The sequence below is a fragment of the Corylus avellana genome, chromosome 2 (assembly GCF_965113065.1).
Source record: "Corylus avellana chromosome 2, dhCorAvel1.hap1.2, whole genome shotgun sequence".
NCBI classification, from domain to species: domain Eukaryota; kingdom Viridiplantae; phylum Streptophyta; class Magnoliopsida; order Fagales; family Betulaceae; genus Corylus; species Corylus avellana.
In genome coordinates this window covers 9413597-9431413 of record NC_142491.1, presented here as the reverse complement: position 1 = coordinate 9431413, position 17817 = coordinate 9413597, and the positions used below count along the sequence as shown (strand labels likewise).

Genomic DNA, 17817 nt, shown 5'->3' with positions numbered 1-17817 from the left:
ATTACATAAAAATTAGGGCCCATTTGGTTTGCAAAATATGCCCCTAGAATGGAATGAAATAAACCCTAAAAAATTCAAAATACATAATATTTCTTAATGTATACGTTGCTTAAAAAATATTTCTTATCTTTAAATTACATCAAAATATTTTTTTTTTATTAAAAAAGAAGAAGCAAAGCTTCACAAAACTCTTCTGAACTTCCACTAACAATTTTTTATTTAAAAAGAAAAATTGCAAAGATTCAGACGTAAGTATTTTTGCAAATTCCATTAAATTCTGGCTAACTTCTGAATCTTTGCAATTTTTATTTTTATTTTTTAAATAAAAGAATAGGAGTATTTTGGAAATTTTGACATGATTTAACGCAAAATCCTAACAGAAATGAGACATTGCAAAAAATTGAATCTTCAATACCCTAAATTAAGAATTTTTGAAATTTGAGAATAATGTCAAAAAAAAAAAAGTGAAAATTCATTAGAATTTTGTGAAGTTTATTCATAACTATCATAAACATAGCAATTGTTTACGGGATGTTAATCGCATTTGACAGACCCAAAGGTGGATAAACGAGAATACAAGAAACGATAGGGACTCCTTTGATATTTTCCCTTTCAAGCAACTATGGATAACATAACATTCACCGGAAACGGCTAAGTCTCTTCTGGTTAACATATATTCGCCGGAAGAAGCTTAAGCTTAAATTCCCCATAGAAGCCATGCTGCTAACTTCCTCAACTCCCTCTTTCATGTCCAAGCCTTCTCTTCCTTGTAAGTCTCTCTCTCTCTCTCTCTCTCTAGAATCAAATGGGTTCTTGAAAATCTCCTCTACTGGCTCTACCAATATTGTTTGCGGCATAGAAAGGTTGAATTTTTTTTCCTTTTTTTTTTTTTTTTTTTTTGAGGGACTTTGCTAATCTAAAATGAGCTTCCTCTACGGGCAATCTAATGGTTTATGGGTATTTCTAAGATTAAGTTTCCACAAAGCCATGCGGGTGCTTAATTGACTGCCTCATTTTCGCTTTATCAGTTGTAGCTTAGCTGGGTAGTGATGGAATTTGTGTAGCTTTTGTCTGTCTCCTTGCATCATGTTGATATTTACATTATTTTTAAAGTATTGATTAAATGATTAAATTAATTTTTTCTTATTAACTTAAACTTTTTTAGATAAGTGGTAATTTAACTTATGTTATCAGAGTCAAATGTTTGGAGTTCGAATATTAGTGGTGAACAAGTAAATCTAGAATAATTAAGGTAGAGAATATGTTGGAATATTTTATAAACCTAGAAGGAAACATAGTATTAGAGAATAATATAAAATATTCTAACATTTTCAAGTGCTGAATACTTTGCTCATACATAAGAAAGAAAGATGACAATCTGAAACATGAGTACTTTGCATTAGTTATGTTATTGATAGCTTCCTGCTGAAATTGGTTCTCTAGATCGGAGAAGTCTATGGTTTGTAACAAAAGGATACATTGACTATTTTTTTCGGTTCCAAGGGGTTACTCTCTACAAGTATATTTCCTATTAAACTCTTTTATTTTGTTTATTGACAGAACATCATTTGAGAAGCTAGTATTAAGATTATAACTTTTGATACTTACATTGTTCTCTTATGGAAAATTTTGGCTTATTATTTGTTTGTGCTAGAAATTTGTCTATATAAAATGAATTAGTTGCATTCTTATAATTACTTGTGGAGCAGGATTCACCATATCCCTATTATGTCTTTGCACAATCATTACTATTTCATTCAAAAGCAGAAGAAATGGAAGAAAATAAGAAAGTTGTTGGATTCTTTCAACTTATTGAGATTAGAGTGGTTGCTGTAAGGAGTTTTTAAAATTTCCTTTCCTAATCAAAGGGAATGTTAAATCGCCAATTATCCCAAAATCTTAATATGTGGAAAATAGTTAATTTAATCATTTAGTTATATTTGAATAGTTTCCCTTAAAGTTTAAGACCAGACAACACATGAAATGTTTTACTGGAAATGGAGGGGCAAACCATAAGAAATGGTGAATTTAATCATTGAATTAATATTCTAATTTATGTTTTCACCATCTTTGTCTACCCAAATAAAAAACAGAAGATTCCAATCTCTTTATCAATATATCTATCAACACTTTGTGGCAGGCAGAACCCTTTCAACAAGGACAATGCTAGGAACTTTCTGTACTCCGAAAAAGCAAATTATGCATTGCTGCTCAATTCACAACTTGAAAGATGAAAGGTTAGACTTTAATGAATTGATTGATGGATTTCAGTTGTTTTTTTTTTTTTTTTTTTCTTTTCTTCTAAAACAAAAGAAGAAAAGTTACTTATGACAATTTTATTTTTAAGTATCCAGCACCCAGAACGGTTATATATCATACAGTGATGAGAATTTAAGGCGGAGGCTTCTCCTCTTTGTTTCGGTCACAACAGCCTTGTTTCCAACTTTGTCTTCGTCTGGAAAGACAAAGAGTACAAATCCATATGATGAAAAACGCTTGCTAGAACAAAATAAGCGGATACAGAGAGAGAACAATGCACCTGAAGAGTTTCCAAGTTTTGTTAGAGAAGGTTTGTGTCATGGATTTGTTGTGAATCCATTAAATCTTATTATGTGCTATGCTTTAAATAATTGATCTAGTAAAATGCTACCCTATCAGACCTAATTAAAATATATGTCGTGGCTTCGTTTAATATCCTGTAATCATAACAAATTTCGTGCAAATACACATGCACTTTGTCTCTCTCTCTGCTTGCTATGTCACAACTCTTTGCAATTATTATATTAACAATTCCTGGAATCAACATTCATGTTTGAATAATTGTTTCAGGTTTCCAGGTGAAGGTAGTAGCATCAGAAAACTACATCAAATGTGATTCAGGGCTTATATATCGGGATTTTGAAGTTGGTAAAGGTGATTGCCCAAAGGATGGTCAGCAGGTTTTTATTTCATTGTCTTTGATGGCTGTGGTATTTTAAGGAATATGTGATTTGAGGATGCATATATGTTTTGAAAATTTTCTCTTCCAATCCTAACCTGAACCCTGACTTGAGGTCCTTTGCAGGTGACTTTTCACTATGTTGGTTATAATGAGTCCGGCCGCCGTATTGACAGCACATACCTACAGGGTGCCCCTGCCAAAATCCGCTTGGGCAACAATGCATTGGTCCCAGGTGAGATGAGAAACTAATTCTGGACATTGTGATAATGTTGTTTTCTTTCTTTGTAATCATATGATGAGGAAAAAAAAGAAGAAGAAAAAAAAAAGGGAGTAGCTAAGCTACAGAATTGTATGCAGGATTTGAGGAAGGTATTAAAGACATGCGGCCTGGGGGAAAGAGAAGAATAATTATTCCACCAGAACTTGGACCCCCGGTCAGTTTCTCAAATCTCTTATTTACTTTCTCTTTTTTTTCTTTTTCTTTTTCTTTTTTGTAAATTGGCCTTGTTCAGGTAGAATTAGCAGTTGGCTTAACAGTTCCAGTACCCCCTCCCGGCCTCGCCCGACAGACACACACACACTTTTAATTGAGTTTTTGAGAAACTTTGAAGTATTGGAGAAAATGCAGGTTTGGACAAATATGATTTTTGGTGATATGGGTCCAGCTTGGGTCATGATATGCAGTAGAGACATTAACATGATCATGTTAACTGTCCAAGAAACGATTTCTTTAGTTTTCTTCTTTGATAGAGTGATCCTTCAAGATGTTTGCCACCCATCCAGGATATAGGCACATCTCTAGATTCAAATTAATGCTTACCCCTCTTACTTGGTTGAAGTTGGAATGTCATATATTTGTATTGATACTAAGGGTCTATTTGGGTTTTTGATTTCAAAACTTATGATTTTTAAAAAACGTAGTTTAGCCTTTTAAATCGTGCATTTTTTAAAAATGCACCTTGTTGCCTGCAATTTGAAAACGAAGATTTTTCTACTTTTTCAAATTGCAATTTTAAAAAACATACTTTCAAACTATACATTTTATGTGACTTTGTTTAAAATCACATTTTAGTCTGCGAAATCGTAGTGCAAAACGCACTCTAAATTTAGGAGGGATGGGTGCCAAACATGCAAATTTGTCCAACTACATTTCCAATGTGATATTATATTGACTCCATTGATAAGATTATCTTGTTCCTTCAGGTTGGGCCTTCCACCTTTTTCAGCTCAAAACAGTTTGAAGTTTTTGATGTGGAACTGCTTGGCGTTCAGAACTGTCAAAGGAGGACCATAGCTTTTTACTCTGATGTTGTGTGCAATTAAGTGATGAGGCTATATTCCCCTTTTCCCCCTCTCCCGCTTTGAATAGAAGAAAAAAAAAAAAAAAAAAAAAAGTGATGAGGCTATATTGTTCCCATTTTGAGTCTTAAGTATCTTATTACTTTATTTTATTTTATTTTATTTTTTTATGTATAACAGATCCTGTTTGAATGAATGAACAGTTTACATCTTCAATGCAAGCTAGATTTTTCAATTCTAATTTGGAACATGAATGACAACAAAGCTTTTTTTTTTTTTTTGGAAATTGAAATATTTATGCATATAATTGAATGAAGATTAGGAAATACTACCTTTATTATTAGCAAACAAGATTCTGATTTTAACCTAAAGAAAAGTTAAATACATATTATTTTACAAAATATTAGAAGGCATGCCATTTCTTTGGTAAAGTGGCTGCCATGCAAGTGGAATCATGGTGGCTTAATGCACTGTGTTGGTGATGGCCGACAACTGCAACAAATTTGTTGTCCTGTAAGGCAACCAAGTTCATCTAATGGCGTTGTTTGGTTAGCAGTTAGCAAAATGGAAAGGACTTCTGTTGCTTTTCAAAGCAAAATTTGCTTCCAAAGAGAATTGTGGCTCAAATGCAGTCTCCCTCAACCTGCAAAATTTCATTTTAGAAGGTGATTCTTTAGCAGTCATCCTTGCCCACACCACTGACTGGTGGATCTCCTCCATCATCTCCCGACACTCTCCTTGCCCTTACTGCTTCTTCCAAATGAAAAGCCAAAAAGGTTAATAGAAGGACAAACTTTTGCACTTACCGTGTAATAAATGGGCCGGAATCCACCCCTCTTAACACTTTTCTATTGGCGTTGTTGTTTCTTTGTTTGTTCTTTATTTACTTATTACCCAAAAATAAAAACCTGAATACCCCTGTGCTCTAATCATAGAACCAAGGCACTAATATTAATCATTTACCAACAAAATTTGCTTTTATATTGTTGCTTATATAGTCAGAGAAGCACCCTTGTGGAGAAAATTGATCTTAGGAAAAGGGGAAGGAATAAACCCATGGTCATTGCATTAAATCACATTGCTTGATGGCAGATAAGTCGTATCTTTGTTTACCAGTAATTGCCTTCATTGCTAGCAAACAAAATGTGCTTCTTCTTTTTTAATCCTTGATATGAATTAAGAGAACCATTCTTAAGAACATCGAACCCAGACAAATATGCAAAGTAAAGCTTAATGCGTATCGACGTTGCACGGGTATGGAGAGAGCGCCCTTGATCTGACGGAGATTTGTTGCAGCTTGTAGCCAGATAATTAACATGAGTTCTCAAGATAAAAATCCATAAACACATTTTTGCTATTAATGATAACTGCATGTATAGATGAATAATATTGGTTTCCAACATATTGGTCCAACAAATCATTCTGTTATGATACAATGGGCTGCAACCTACTCCAATACAAGTAAATACAAGAAAACTAATGCTACAAGAGGTAACAACTGATATCAAGATGCATGTGACATTCCTAAAGAAATAATTATCAAGCATCTTCTCTAGGTGCCCTATGATAGATAACAGTCTCTTCTGAACTCGGATCAGCATGATACTGCCCGTAAAATGCATAAACACCAATAGTAATAATGCTGAGGATAATGAATCTAACCCATGCTTCATAGTGTAGCTGCCAGGAAAAAAAAAGTTTATGTTATCGGCTGTGATATCAAAAGTCTTTGATTTTCATTTACTTCATCAATATCTTCCTGAAAGTACTCTGTCGGGTTACGTTAAGTTAATTGCCTATTCAAAAAAGAGGTGCATTTATAAGCATACCTGAGCAAATAGGAACATGTTGAAGAAGATGCAAACAGCTGGAAGAGCAGGAACCCCAGGACAAGAAAACCCTGGTGGGCTTGCATAAACCTGAGAAGAAGAATGAATAAAAGGGATCAGACAGAGCACTATAATCAATGCAACTTATCCACGAGTCACTTACATGGATTGAAATGAACAAAGCCTTCCATCCTATAAATAATGACAGCATCACCCACTGGAAAGCTATCAGAATAACATGCCCCCACCCCCTCTTTTTCTTCTTGCTTCTAATAATGTAATTTTAATTTTAACAATAATAACAATAGTACGACACAAGGACTGGATATGATATTAGAGATGCACAATTGTAAATTATAGACTTCTAATGTTGTTACCATTTTCATTTTACCCGTGTCACCCTTGTCATGCTTCTCAAAAACCACGTGTCTTCAGGTAACAAAAACATAAATAATTTTAATGCAATGAACAATAATTTTAATTCTAATCCTTCTTTTTTTCTTGTTCTTCTTTTTTGATTGTAAGAAAACACCTCCAATCCATCTTCAATATGGCAAATCTTTGATGACCCTATGTTAGGTGAGATTGGTTAAACCTTTCTGGATATGTGAGTACAGGAGGGGAAAATATTGAAGCCTTTTAATATCATACTGCAGGCAGCACACAATTACTAAAGTGGAACATCCTTTCTAAAGCAGAGATTAGTACTCACTTGGCGGAAACAGAGAGCAAGAGAGGCGATAATTGCCACAACTACAGCAAGAATCAGAAAGATAAATGAAGCATTGACACGGTAGAATAGTCCAGCACACAAACCACCACAAGCAACTGTAATGAGGCAGATGAGACCTTCCCGCCAGGATGAAGATGACACTTGACTTGCTGTCTTATCCTTCCACCGAAGAGCTACAACACATGCTGAGACAACAGAATAGCCTGTCTGATGCAAGCCAATGTATAATGAGAGGTGAAGATAAAGTAATTTTTCTAATGACAAAAATGCACAAGAATAGTAGTAATAATGATGTCAAGTCATAGAAATATTACAATTGTTAGAATGCTTGATATATGTTGTACCCTTCTAGAAGGAATTCTCTCCCTACCAGCTGTCATTCTCAGAATATTCCCTAATCATTGTAACTAATTCTCCTATAATGTGGAAATGGATTGAGGGCTGCATAGTAGGAAAATATACAGCCCTTCTTGATTCATACTCTCTTCCATTTTCTTTCCCCTTAACACATGCCATTCATCATTCTTTGGACAGTTCCATCATATGCATGAACTGAGGGTAATGTGATGATGTGATTGGCAATTGCATGACACATTCACTTAGGCAGATAAAAACCAGCTTCAAATCATATAGATAACAAATTGATAAAAGGAAACAACCTCAACATGTTACAAACAAAAATTCTAAACTGACTCACCAATGTTCCAACTGAAAGTATGTGTGAGAGCACATGCACATTAAATAATCCTGCCAAAACGCCAGCAACAATACCAACCCAGACCTGAGAATGAATAGGAGTGTGGTACTTTGGATGTACTTTAGCAAATATTGATGGTAGTAACCCGTCCCTTCCAAGCCCAAGATATAACCGAGACTGCTCATGAGAAACATCCCATCATTTACAATGGCACATGCTACATGATAAGGGCACATCAATTATGACAAGTCTGAAGTGATTCACCTGAACATAAAGACCAACTAGAAGGGTGGTTGTAAGTCCAGCGATGGCAGCAATGCTTATCAAAACAGAAACATATTTCAAGCCTTTGGATGTAAAGGCTTCTGCCAAAGGAGCATCTTCCCCAAGGAACTTGTAAGGTACCATTCCAGTGATCACTAAACAGACACCAATGTACAATGCAATACATATAAGAAGGCTTCCCATGATGCCTATAGGCAAATCCCGCTGACAGATCAAAGGTAAAGAGAACAGAAGAAAAATGTTAGACAATAAGGTGGTCTATAAATATTGCAACTGATAACAAAAAATTCAAATTACTACAGTACCACACTCTGGAAAGCATCAAATCAATACCAATATGATATACCTGCGGTCTTTTTGATTCTTCAGCAGAATTTGCAACTGCATCAAATCCAACATATGCAAAGAATACAACAGTAGCTCCAGTCAGTATAGCTTTAACACCATTTGGAGCAAAAGGAGACCAATTTGAAACATCAATCTCAAAAGCACCAACAAAGATGACAATAATAACAATGATGACCTGCAGCAAAAGGCATAGTAAGTATTAATGTTTTGATTACAGACACATGCTTGATTTTGGAGAATAGTAATATGGAAAGAGCACCTTTAGCATAGTCATGAATGAGTTCACAGCGGAGGATTCTCCAACGCCCCGGCAAAGAACTATGGTCAAAAGTGTTAGGAGAATCGGAGCTAATACATTGATAGAGAAAGCTCCTCCAAGAAACTCTTCACCATTGCCAATCCAATTTGGAATGTCTTTGAAAAAGGGAAAGAGCTCTAGAGTCGTGACTACATAGCTTGCTAAGCTTCGTGCTATGCTAGCAGCCCCAATATGATAGTCAAGCATTAATTGGGAAAATACAAGGAAAGCAGTGAGTTCATTAAAGGTTGTGTACGTATACAAGTAGGCTCCGCCAACAACAGCAGGAAAACGAGAAGCTAGTTCGGCATAACAAAGCGCATTTAAGACACATGATGCTCCAGCGAGGATAAAACTAATCGTGACTCCTGCATCACAATTACCAAAAAAGGATAAAGTCACAACAGGACCAGTAACACCAAATAGCACTAGTGCCAGCAAATTTTAAAACAAGTTTTTGAGGTTTTATAGCATGAAAATAATGTTCTAACACATTATTATTCAAGCTTCATGTATGATCGAATCCTCATCAAGTAATAACAACCAAAATAGGTGGTTAAAATAGCATTATGAACCCAAACCTATATGCTTAAATTTTTGGGTTAAGATTGTTCCTGACGTGTTAAATCAAGGTCCTGATGATTATCTCTCAACAATAATAGATAGTTACAACACTCCAAGTTTAGGTGCAGTGTTTCATGACTATCTATTTTACACATTCTTTCAAGTCCAATGGTAAAAAATAGTTAAGAAATCTAGCAAAGAAAATAACTTTTAAGTCATACATTAGACACCTATTTCAAGTCCATAGTGTCAATTCCTAGCAAGCATGGCAAGCATGAATCAGTGTCTCCCAGTTCCGCTGTCAACATTCTCACTAACGTTGCAACCTACCCCATAGTGTCAATTCCTAGCACATAATATCCAAATTACAGTGCCCAAACAAAACAAGCCAATTCTTCTTCTTTCTTTTTTTTTTTACAAAATTAATTTTTTTAACAAGTAATCGAAATATCATTGAAAAGCGCAAAGGCGCAACCCAAGTACAAATGAAGTATACAAGAGAAATACCTAACTAGAACGACAAAACAATTCAAGAAAGTTATGAAAACGTAGCAAATTAAAATCTAAGGCAGTTGTCCAATGATAAAGAATTTTGAAAAATGACTTTAGTTCTACCACCATCCTCTCGCGGTCTTCAAAAATTTTATCATTTATTTCTTCTAAAGAGACCACAAAAAGGCAGGACAAATCCATTTTCCACACAACTGCAGTTTGAGGACTACCTCCCAACCTTCTCCAACAAGCGAAAAGGTCTATTACTCTTCTAGGCATAACTTAAGCTAATTCAAGACGACTGAAGATGGCACTCCACAAAGCACTGGCGGTCTCACAATGGAGAAGAAGATGGTCCACAATCTCCCAACTCTTCTTACAAATACAACACCAGTCAACCACAATGACACACTCTTTCCTTAGGTTATCCATGGTGAGAAGCTTCCTTAGGGCGACTGTCCAAGCAAGAAACGTTGCTCTTAAGAGGACATTAAGCTGCCACATACTCTTCCAAGGGAAAGAGGCATTGTCATGGGGTACAAGAACGTTATAAAAAGATTTAACATCAAACATCCCTCTCCTGGAAGGGACCCAGCTTGTCTTCACCTCCCTGTCTCAATGTAAAACAATACAACAAATCAAAAAATGAAGTAAGGACATTCACTTCCCAATCGCAACCCACACTGATAAAGCTTACATTCCACTGATGTAAACCACTAAATAACTTCAAATCATCTGTCACAAAAGCACCCTTTACGCGAGTAATACTATACAAAACCGGGAAAGTTTCCTTAAGAGTTTGATTAGAAAAAATGGCACTTTTGGCAAGCGTAATGGCTATTCCATTAGAAAAAAAAGAATAGATTTTATTGGAAATGGAAGAATGTGTAATAGAATAGCCTTGGTGTTAGAGTATATGATACTCTTAACACATTTTGAGAGGACTAGCTACTCTTCAATTTAAGGAATAGTCATTCCCTTAAGAATGGTTATTTTGAGGCTATTTCATTCTACCTTCTTTCATTACCAATAAAAGCTATTTATTTTCCTAATAAAATAGTCATTCCACGTACCAAACCTACCTTAAGGGTTTGGTTGTGTTTTAAGTGGTATTCTTGGGATTTCATTATTTAATGAAGGGAATCCTAGTAGGTGACACCCGATGCGCAAAATCACGATTCGACTTAAAAAGTCACCTATTTGCCTGCTACACGAAAGCATACATTTTTCCACCTTTTCAACAAGTTTTTTTTTTAACAGACTCCTAAACTCTTTCCATGATTTTGATTAAGAATGGACGGTTGGCTTGCAAAATTGCAAGGCAAAACGCATTCTGAGTTAAGTTGTATACTGACATGACAAAATTTGAAAAAGCTGCTAGCACGTATGATGATGTTACAAAATCTGAACCATTGAATTTAAAACAACGATTAACATTTTAAGAACTCGACCTAAGTACTTAAGCCAATTCATACTGTTAGCATACACTTGCGTTTTGCTAAAAAGCAATGGATTGAGCAAAATTAGAAGTATTTGAAGTGAAAATTAGACAGACCAGGGCCGGTGTCGCGAGCGACGGTGCCGGTGACTACAAAGATGCCGGCACCGATAGACGCGCCGACGCCGATGAGAATCAAATCCAACAAGCCGAGCCGCCGGACGAGTTCTTCGCCGGAGCTTCTACGGACTCCGGTTTCCGATGGAGAAAGCAGGGGCTTGTTTCTGCTCGCCGAGGACCAGAAATGAGATGACCAAGACGACGTATCAGTAGTAGAAGAAGAAGAATTTCTTCGAGTCTCATTGCCGCCCATGGCTATGCTGATTGCTGAGAGACTTTTTCTTTTTCTTTTTTCGTTTTTTCTTTTCAATTGTTTTTATCAGATTGATGTCGTGGAGAAATAAGAAATAATGGTATTTATAGTGGCCGAAATGGGTGTTCGGTAAATTTGTTTGAGAGGTAAAGTGGGCCCACCAACTGCTTACTGTGTCGAACATAAAAGGGGTATCACAAGGGGTATCAAATTCTATGAAGTATCATCCCATCTCAAGGCGTCTTGGTCTTTCATGTCGGACAGATGTGATTCTTATATTATTATTTTAACTTTTATTATTTCATTTAAATATATTTTTTTAAATACTTCTTTATATATTTTTTAAAATTTTTTAAAGAATAAGAAAAGAGAGAGAAAATTGATAGTATTTTTTATTCATTTGGTGAATGAACAGTACTCACTCAAATGAGCGAACACTTTATGCTCATCATTTTATTTTGGTCAAAATAGCAAGTTTGAAAAGTATAGATTTAAATCAATTTTGCTAAATTGCTTCACTAAAATAACCAAAAAATGATTTTAGTGAGGTTGCAAGGAGTGCTCTAATTAGAACATTCTTAGCAGTCTCACCAAATTTTACTCACAAAAATAATCAAAAGTACATTTTTTTTTTCTATTTTAACAACTCACTTTTTTAGAACACCCCAGTAGACTTACTATTTTAACAATCAACTTTTACTATTCAATTTAAATATTTTTCTTTCAAAGATTTGTTTATTCTTTTTTTTTTTAACTATTAAAAGAAGGGAGATAAACAAAAAGCAAAAAGAAATAGAGAGAAATGAGTTGTTTAATCAATAAGTGAGTGAACATCACTTTTTATATTTGGTGAGTACTGTTCACTTCACTATTTTTTTTTTTTGGTTAAGTAATGAGTCTGAAAAGTAAAAATTTAAGCCACTTTTGTTAAATTGTCTCACCAAAATAACCAAAAAATGATTTTGATGAAGATGCAAAGAGTGCTCTAACACTTCTTTTTATTTAGGGGTGTTATGGTTATAGTTATTTTCTCATAACTGCAACCACAACCGCTAAGCTGGTTAGTGGTTAATTGCAATCGGTGGTGACGTGGTTAATGAAGGCCCGGTAATCATTTTCTTTTTAAGCCATAAATTGTTACACTATTTCAATTTTTTATATATTTTTATACTTTGATATTTGCTCAAATCTAATGATATTTTTATACTTTCAAAAAAAAAAAAAAATACACGTTCATAATTTGTTACATCAAATTTTGATTTATTTAGGAAGAGCTTTACATCACCTAGTAGTGGGGAATTAATCTGCTCAGTTATTGTCTATGATTATGCTTACATCAATGACCTAAAATACGAATTTAATAGATTTTGATTTTGATTTTAATTTTAATTTTTTTTGTTATGTATGGATGACTTTTGAATATCATTAAAATATTTACAGTATAAAAATATCAACAAAAAAAAAAAGTGGGAGATCATGCTCCTGTCTCCACATGAACTCACACTAGGTAACTATTTGTCAAATATCAAAAAGTCGAGCAATGAACATTTGATATATTAAAATTTTCAATATATATTGTATTATATATTATAAACCGGTTATTAACCGCGTTTCTCAATACCTATAATTGGTAATTGCAACCGACTTAAGTAGTTATGCGGTCATCTGGTTGTGGTTATTTGAGGTTAGTAGTTATTAGTGATGAATAACCACCTCGCTTGTCCACCCCTATCTTCATCTACACCCATATTCTTCCTCTGACTCATGTACCTTGTGCTCTACAGGCAACGTACAATAGTTGCTTCCATTGAATTTATTTAGGCTTTTGATCCTCCCACTTCCTCTTCTGCACCCTTTTTCGCTGCCATCTCGGAGCCTTGTCGTTCCACCTGGGTAAGAGCACCACCTTCTTACCTTAGTAATTATCATTGTTGCAATGCCCTTGCTACACTTCATGAGCTTCTCTCCTTTTGTGAGGCTTATAATGACTTTCTTTGGCAGTTAGCAATGTCTGAATAACTTATTGCTCTTACCAAAACTCGCACCTGGACCTGGTGGATTTGCCTCCTAGCAAAACTACATTAGGTCGCATGTGAGTTTACAAGATCAAAACATGGTCAGATGGATCAGTTGAACGATACAAAAGCACGAATTATTGCAAAGGGGCTTACACATGAGTATGACATTGACTACAAGGAGACCTTTCCTCTTATTGCTAGGCTTACTTCTGTTCATTCCTTACTTTTCATTGTAATTGTCCGTCGTTGGCACCTATTTTCATATGGATGTTAAGAATGTGTTTCTCAGTAGAGATCTTGCCAAAGAGGTTTACATGCAGCCTCTTCTTGTTAGGAAGTGTGCCATAAACTCCAATTGTTTTGCATGCCATTTTAGTTACAATATAGGGTTAAATACTTTATTGGTATCTAGGTTTGCACATTTTTATTTTTCCCAACCTGAGGTTCAAATTATATCTTAAATGGTACTTGACTTACGAGAAAAGACCAACATAGTACCTTTGTTAGCCCAAAGTAACGAAATGCCTAGAAATTCCACATGTCCTAAAAAAAATATTAAAAATACAAAATATAATTATAAAAAAAATTATAAATAAATAAATAAAAATAAAAATAAAAAAACTAAACCTAAAAAAAAATTGAAAAATTATGGGGGTGACCGAACCACCCCCAAGGTTCGGCCACCCCCAATGGCCAAAATAGGGGTGGCTTCTGTAACGCCCCCAAATCTGGCATTGGCCAATCTAGTACGGTTACTGGCAAATACCCCAGTTTAAGTGTTTAACCAATTGATGAGTGGTGGCTAAATGAAAAATCGCCATCTAAGCATCATTAGAATTAATGCATAGGAAGGTAAAATAAATCTGAGAAGTATATTAATCATTACAGGGACAAGTATAATCCTCAAAACAAGACACTGAACAACTATTAACTTAAGCAAACCTGATGACAATGAAAAGATCGTTCTTAAGCAAGGTTTGTAGTGGCAACCGTGCCACCCTTTGGTTCTAGAAATAAGTTTCCTATATGAGTAATAACTGCGTAAGTCTAATGACTTAATAAGTAAACCTCATAATTAGATATGGCATGAGCCAGTTATTATTAAATAGAAATAAATGTGCATTGTTGATAAACAGATGAAAGATGTGTTGTATTTGTTTATACACCATAAAAGTATTGTTTTGTTAATAAAAGGCGATGTACTTCCAACGGCAATCACCTAGGTATTTTAATGCAGAAAACTAATGTTTTGTAGGTCATAACTATCATATATGATCTACTCGAGATATTATCCCTTCTCAGCAGGGTTGTCATTGTTTCAAGGGACCTGTAATACTATGTTGGTGTCTCAATCATTGTACGCTACCATCTACAACATTAACAGTCCAACCGATTCCGACCTCAGGTGGCCCACGCTACCAATGATGTACGTCATATAGTGACCTGCCCATTAAAGCTGCGTCGGATAAAAGGGTTCAGGTACTACGGGGCGGACGTTTGCGTACTATTACACAACGAATAAAAGGCTTCAAGCGTACGTTTGTGTATTACCCAGTAGCTTAAAGACTAGTCAATGAAAGCTCATGGTGGTCCCCCAAGCAAACACTTGCACTTAGGTTAAGAGTGAACGTTTGTGCAATCCTCCTAACGAACATTCGATCAGATAGTGAAGTTCTTGGGTTTTGGTTTGAAAGCCTCAAGGGGTTGTGCTACTCATAAGGGGTGGGTCTTTGGGCTTTAACACTATATGTTTTATGAAAATGTTTTGTCGCTTTGTAGTAAATTATTAGCCTTTTAAAACTTGGTGTTTCATCGGGGTATTACATTCGACCACCCCAACTCCAAGCAGGCCACAAGGGGTGGCTCTATGGCATCTGGGGGTGGCCGAGCCACCCCCAAGGCCTTTGGGGATGGCTTTTGCCACCCTCTTTTTGGCCATTGGGGTAGCCGAACCACCCCTAGGCCAAAGAAGGATCATCTCCATTTCACAAGTATTTTAAACAAGTCAAGCTATTCATTAATTTAACTCTTCAATTTGTGTTTTTAAAAAAAAAAGGAAAATATACATTTTATTCCTCAAAGTTTCAGAGAAGGAAATGAAATGGAAAGGATCCAATTAATGTATTTAGGAGGGTTAAAATAGTCCAAAAATAAAAATGATCATTTTACCCCTCATAAGTACACTAATTGCCTCTCCACTTCATTTGAAATGAAAAGGACCCGTTACCCAAAGTTTCACTACATTTTTACTTTTGACTCTAATGTTTACAAATTGGCAATGTCCAACAAAGTTTTCCAAAATTTTCAATGTAACCCATCCTTTAACCATTTTTTGTATTTTTTGACGGAAAATGGCTCACGTGCGCCGCAGGTGCGTTTTCAGTGCAAAATTTTCAAAATTGCTTAGTGTACAAATGAATTCCTGAAATGACCCAATTTTAATTTTTTAATTTTTTTTTTTTAAAAAAAAAAACAGAAAAAAGAAGAAATTGGGGGTGGCCGGCCACACACCCACACTCCCATGAGCTGTGGGAGTGGCTCGCTACCCCCTAATTGCGACCAAATGGGATTGGCTCAGCCACCCCAAAATGACCCATAGGGTGGACGGAGCCACCCTTTTGTTTTTGTTTTTTTTTTTTTTTTAATTTTTGCTTAATTTTTTTAATGTGGGCATTTAGGTCTTTTCAATAATTTATGTCAAAGAAGACATAAATTATTAATGAGGTCGTTACATTTAAAATTTCAAAAACTTGGTTGGAGTACATTGTCAATTTTTAAAATATTGGAGGCAAAAAGAAAAAGTGGTACAACTTCGGGGAGATAAAATATATTTTTCCCAAAAAAAAAAAAAAAAATCGGCTCATCAGACTTCTCATTTGAGCTTGTTCATTAGATAATCACGCAAAATTAAGTTCAATCTTGAAGTTTGATTGCTTAACAAATGAAACTTGACCAAATCCAAATTCAATTTCGTAGATATTGAAGGTTAATCTTTTGTGTGGTTAATATGTTAAGTTAAATTACCGTTTATCTAAAAGTCTCAAACTTAGAAGTGAATGGTAGAGACAAAGTGACCATTTCTGCTTTGATACCATGTTAACACTTATTTCAAAAGCGTGAATGGATAACAAATTGTTGATTTAATAATTTAATTAGTATTCTAATATGAATCAACATAAAAAAAAAAAAAAAAAAAATCAAAATCATATTATTTCTATTAAGACAAGAGTTACAAGAGTTAAAAAGACAATAGTTACAAAAGCTCAATAGACAATAATTACAAGAACTCAAGTGACAAGACTATAAATAGAGTCTTGTATACAATCAAATAATAAAGTGAAAAAAAACAAAGATGTAGCTAAGAAAATGCTTTAATGTGTGGACGTAGGCCATATGTCGAACCAATTAAAATCTTTTTGTTTTTTATTTTCTTTCTCTATTTAGATTAATTATTAGTTCTAATAATTTCATCGTAGAAACTAATAAAATTGAAGTATAAGTGGATTAAGTGCCTGTTTGGTTTGCAGAATAAACCTCTGGAATAAAATGGTTATTCCTATGAAATAATCATTATTTTGTTTGGTAAATGTCTATTCCTAGGAATAGTTATTCCCATGGGAATTACTAATCCCTTCCACACAGGAATAGCTATTCCTGAAGGAATTGACAAACTTTTCCAAAAAACCCTTTTTTTTTTTTTTTTTTTTTTTTTTTTAATTTCTCTCCAACTTTAAAGAAAAAAAATGAAAAACCTTCTGAGTGGCAGCGTCACCCCCAAAGGGTGGCACGACCACCCCTAGTTCCTGCTGTGGTCTTCTAGGGGTGGCGCAACCAGCCCTAGAGCCATCACGGTGGCCTTGGTCACATTGGGGTGGCCGGCCCACCCACAAGGTTTTTCTTTTTTATTTTATTTGAGTTTTGGAAAAATTATAATTCATATGAGCTTTTTAGTAATTTTGGTTAAATTCCAATTATGAAATATGTGTTGCTACCAAACTAATAGCATGTTTGGTTTGCGGAATAAACCCTAGAATGGATAGGAATAGCCATTTTTTTGTTTGCTAAGGTCTATTCCTATGAATGGCTATTCCCGTGGGAATCACTAATTCATTCAACACATGAATAACTATTACTCTAAAAAATGAGAGGAATAATTATTCCTTTGAGAAATGGAATATATATATATATATATATATATTTTAAATTATTAAACTAAAAATAAAGAAGGAAAAATATAGAATTTAAATTCGGTGGCCGACCACCGAATTGGGGTGATCGGCCACCCACATAAGAGGCGGGGGGTGGTGTGACGACCCCCATGGCATCTCGGAGTGGCTACGGCCACCCCTGCAGGTCGTTGGGGGTGGCCGCGGCTCCCCCTGTTGAATTTCGGGGGGTGCGCCCAATAGCAACGAGGGTGGTGCGACCACCTCCGGAACGCCTCGTGGGTCCATCATGAGGTGCTTCGGGGGTGGTGCGACCATCCCCTTTTGTGGGTGGCC

The 17817-nt window shown here is 35.2% G+C and overlaps 2 protein-coding genes across 4 annotated transcripts; one reads left to right on the top strand and one right to left on the bottom strand.

Moving 5' to 3' along the window:
- Positions 1 to 562: 562 nt before the first annotated feature.
- Positions 563 to 4475, top strand: LOC132162603 (FKBP-like peptidyl-prolyl cis-trans isomerase family protein). Of its 3 annotated transcripts, none has more exons than XM_059572885.2 (7): positions 563 to 769; positions 2145 to 2237; positions 2355 to 2569; positions 2830 to 2939; positions 3065 to 3173; positions 3299 to 3375; positions 4145 to 4475. In XM_059572885.2, exons 2-7 carry the CDS (start codon positions 2164 to 2166, stop codon positions 4262 to 4264), a joined length of 705 nt encoding a protein of 234 aa, XP_059428868.1. In that variant the 5' UTR covers positions 563 to 769; positions 2145 to 2163; the 3' UTR covers positions 4265 to 4475. The 3 variants fall into 3 exon arrangements, with proteins under 3 accessions (XP_059428868.1, XP_059428862.1, XP_059428875.1); XM_059572879.2 differs by having other exon boundaries at positions 564 to 769; positions 2141 to 2237; XM_059572892.2 differs by lacking the exon at positions 563 to 769 and having other exon boundaries at positions 2147 to 2237; positions 2348 to 2569.
- Positions 4476 to 5570: 1095 nt separating this feature from the next.
- Positions 5571 to 11358, bottom strand: CAT9 (cationic amino acid transporter 9). The gene is made up of 8 exons (XM_059578891.2): positions 11042 to 11358; positions 8392 to 8798; positions 8131 to 8307; positions 7764 to 7988; positions 7500 to 7676; positions 6782 to 7009; positions 6070 to 6159; positions 5571 to 5920 (listed from the first exon to the last, which is right to left on the bottom strand). The coding sequence occupies exons 1-8, from the start codon at positions 11295 to 11297 to the stop codon at positions 5780 to 5782; spliced, it is 1701 nt and encodes a 566-aa protein (XP_059434874.2). The 5' UTR covers positions 11298 to 11358; the 3' UTR covers positions 5571 to 5779.
- Positions 11359 to 17817: the final 6459 nt, after the last annotated feature.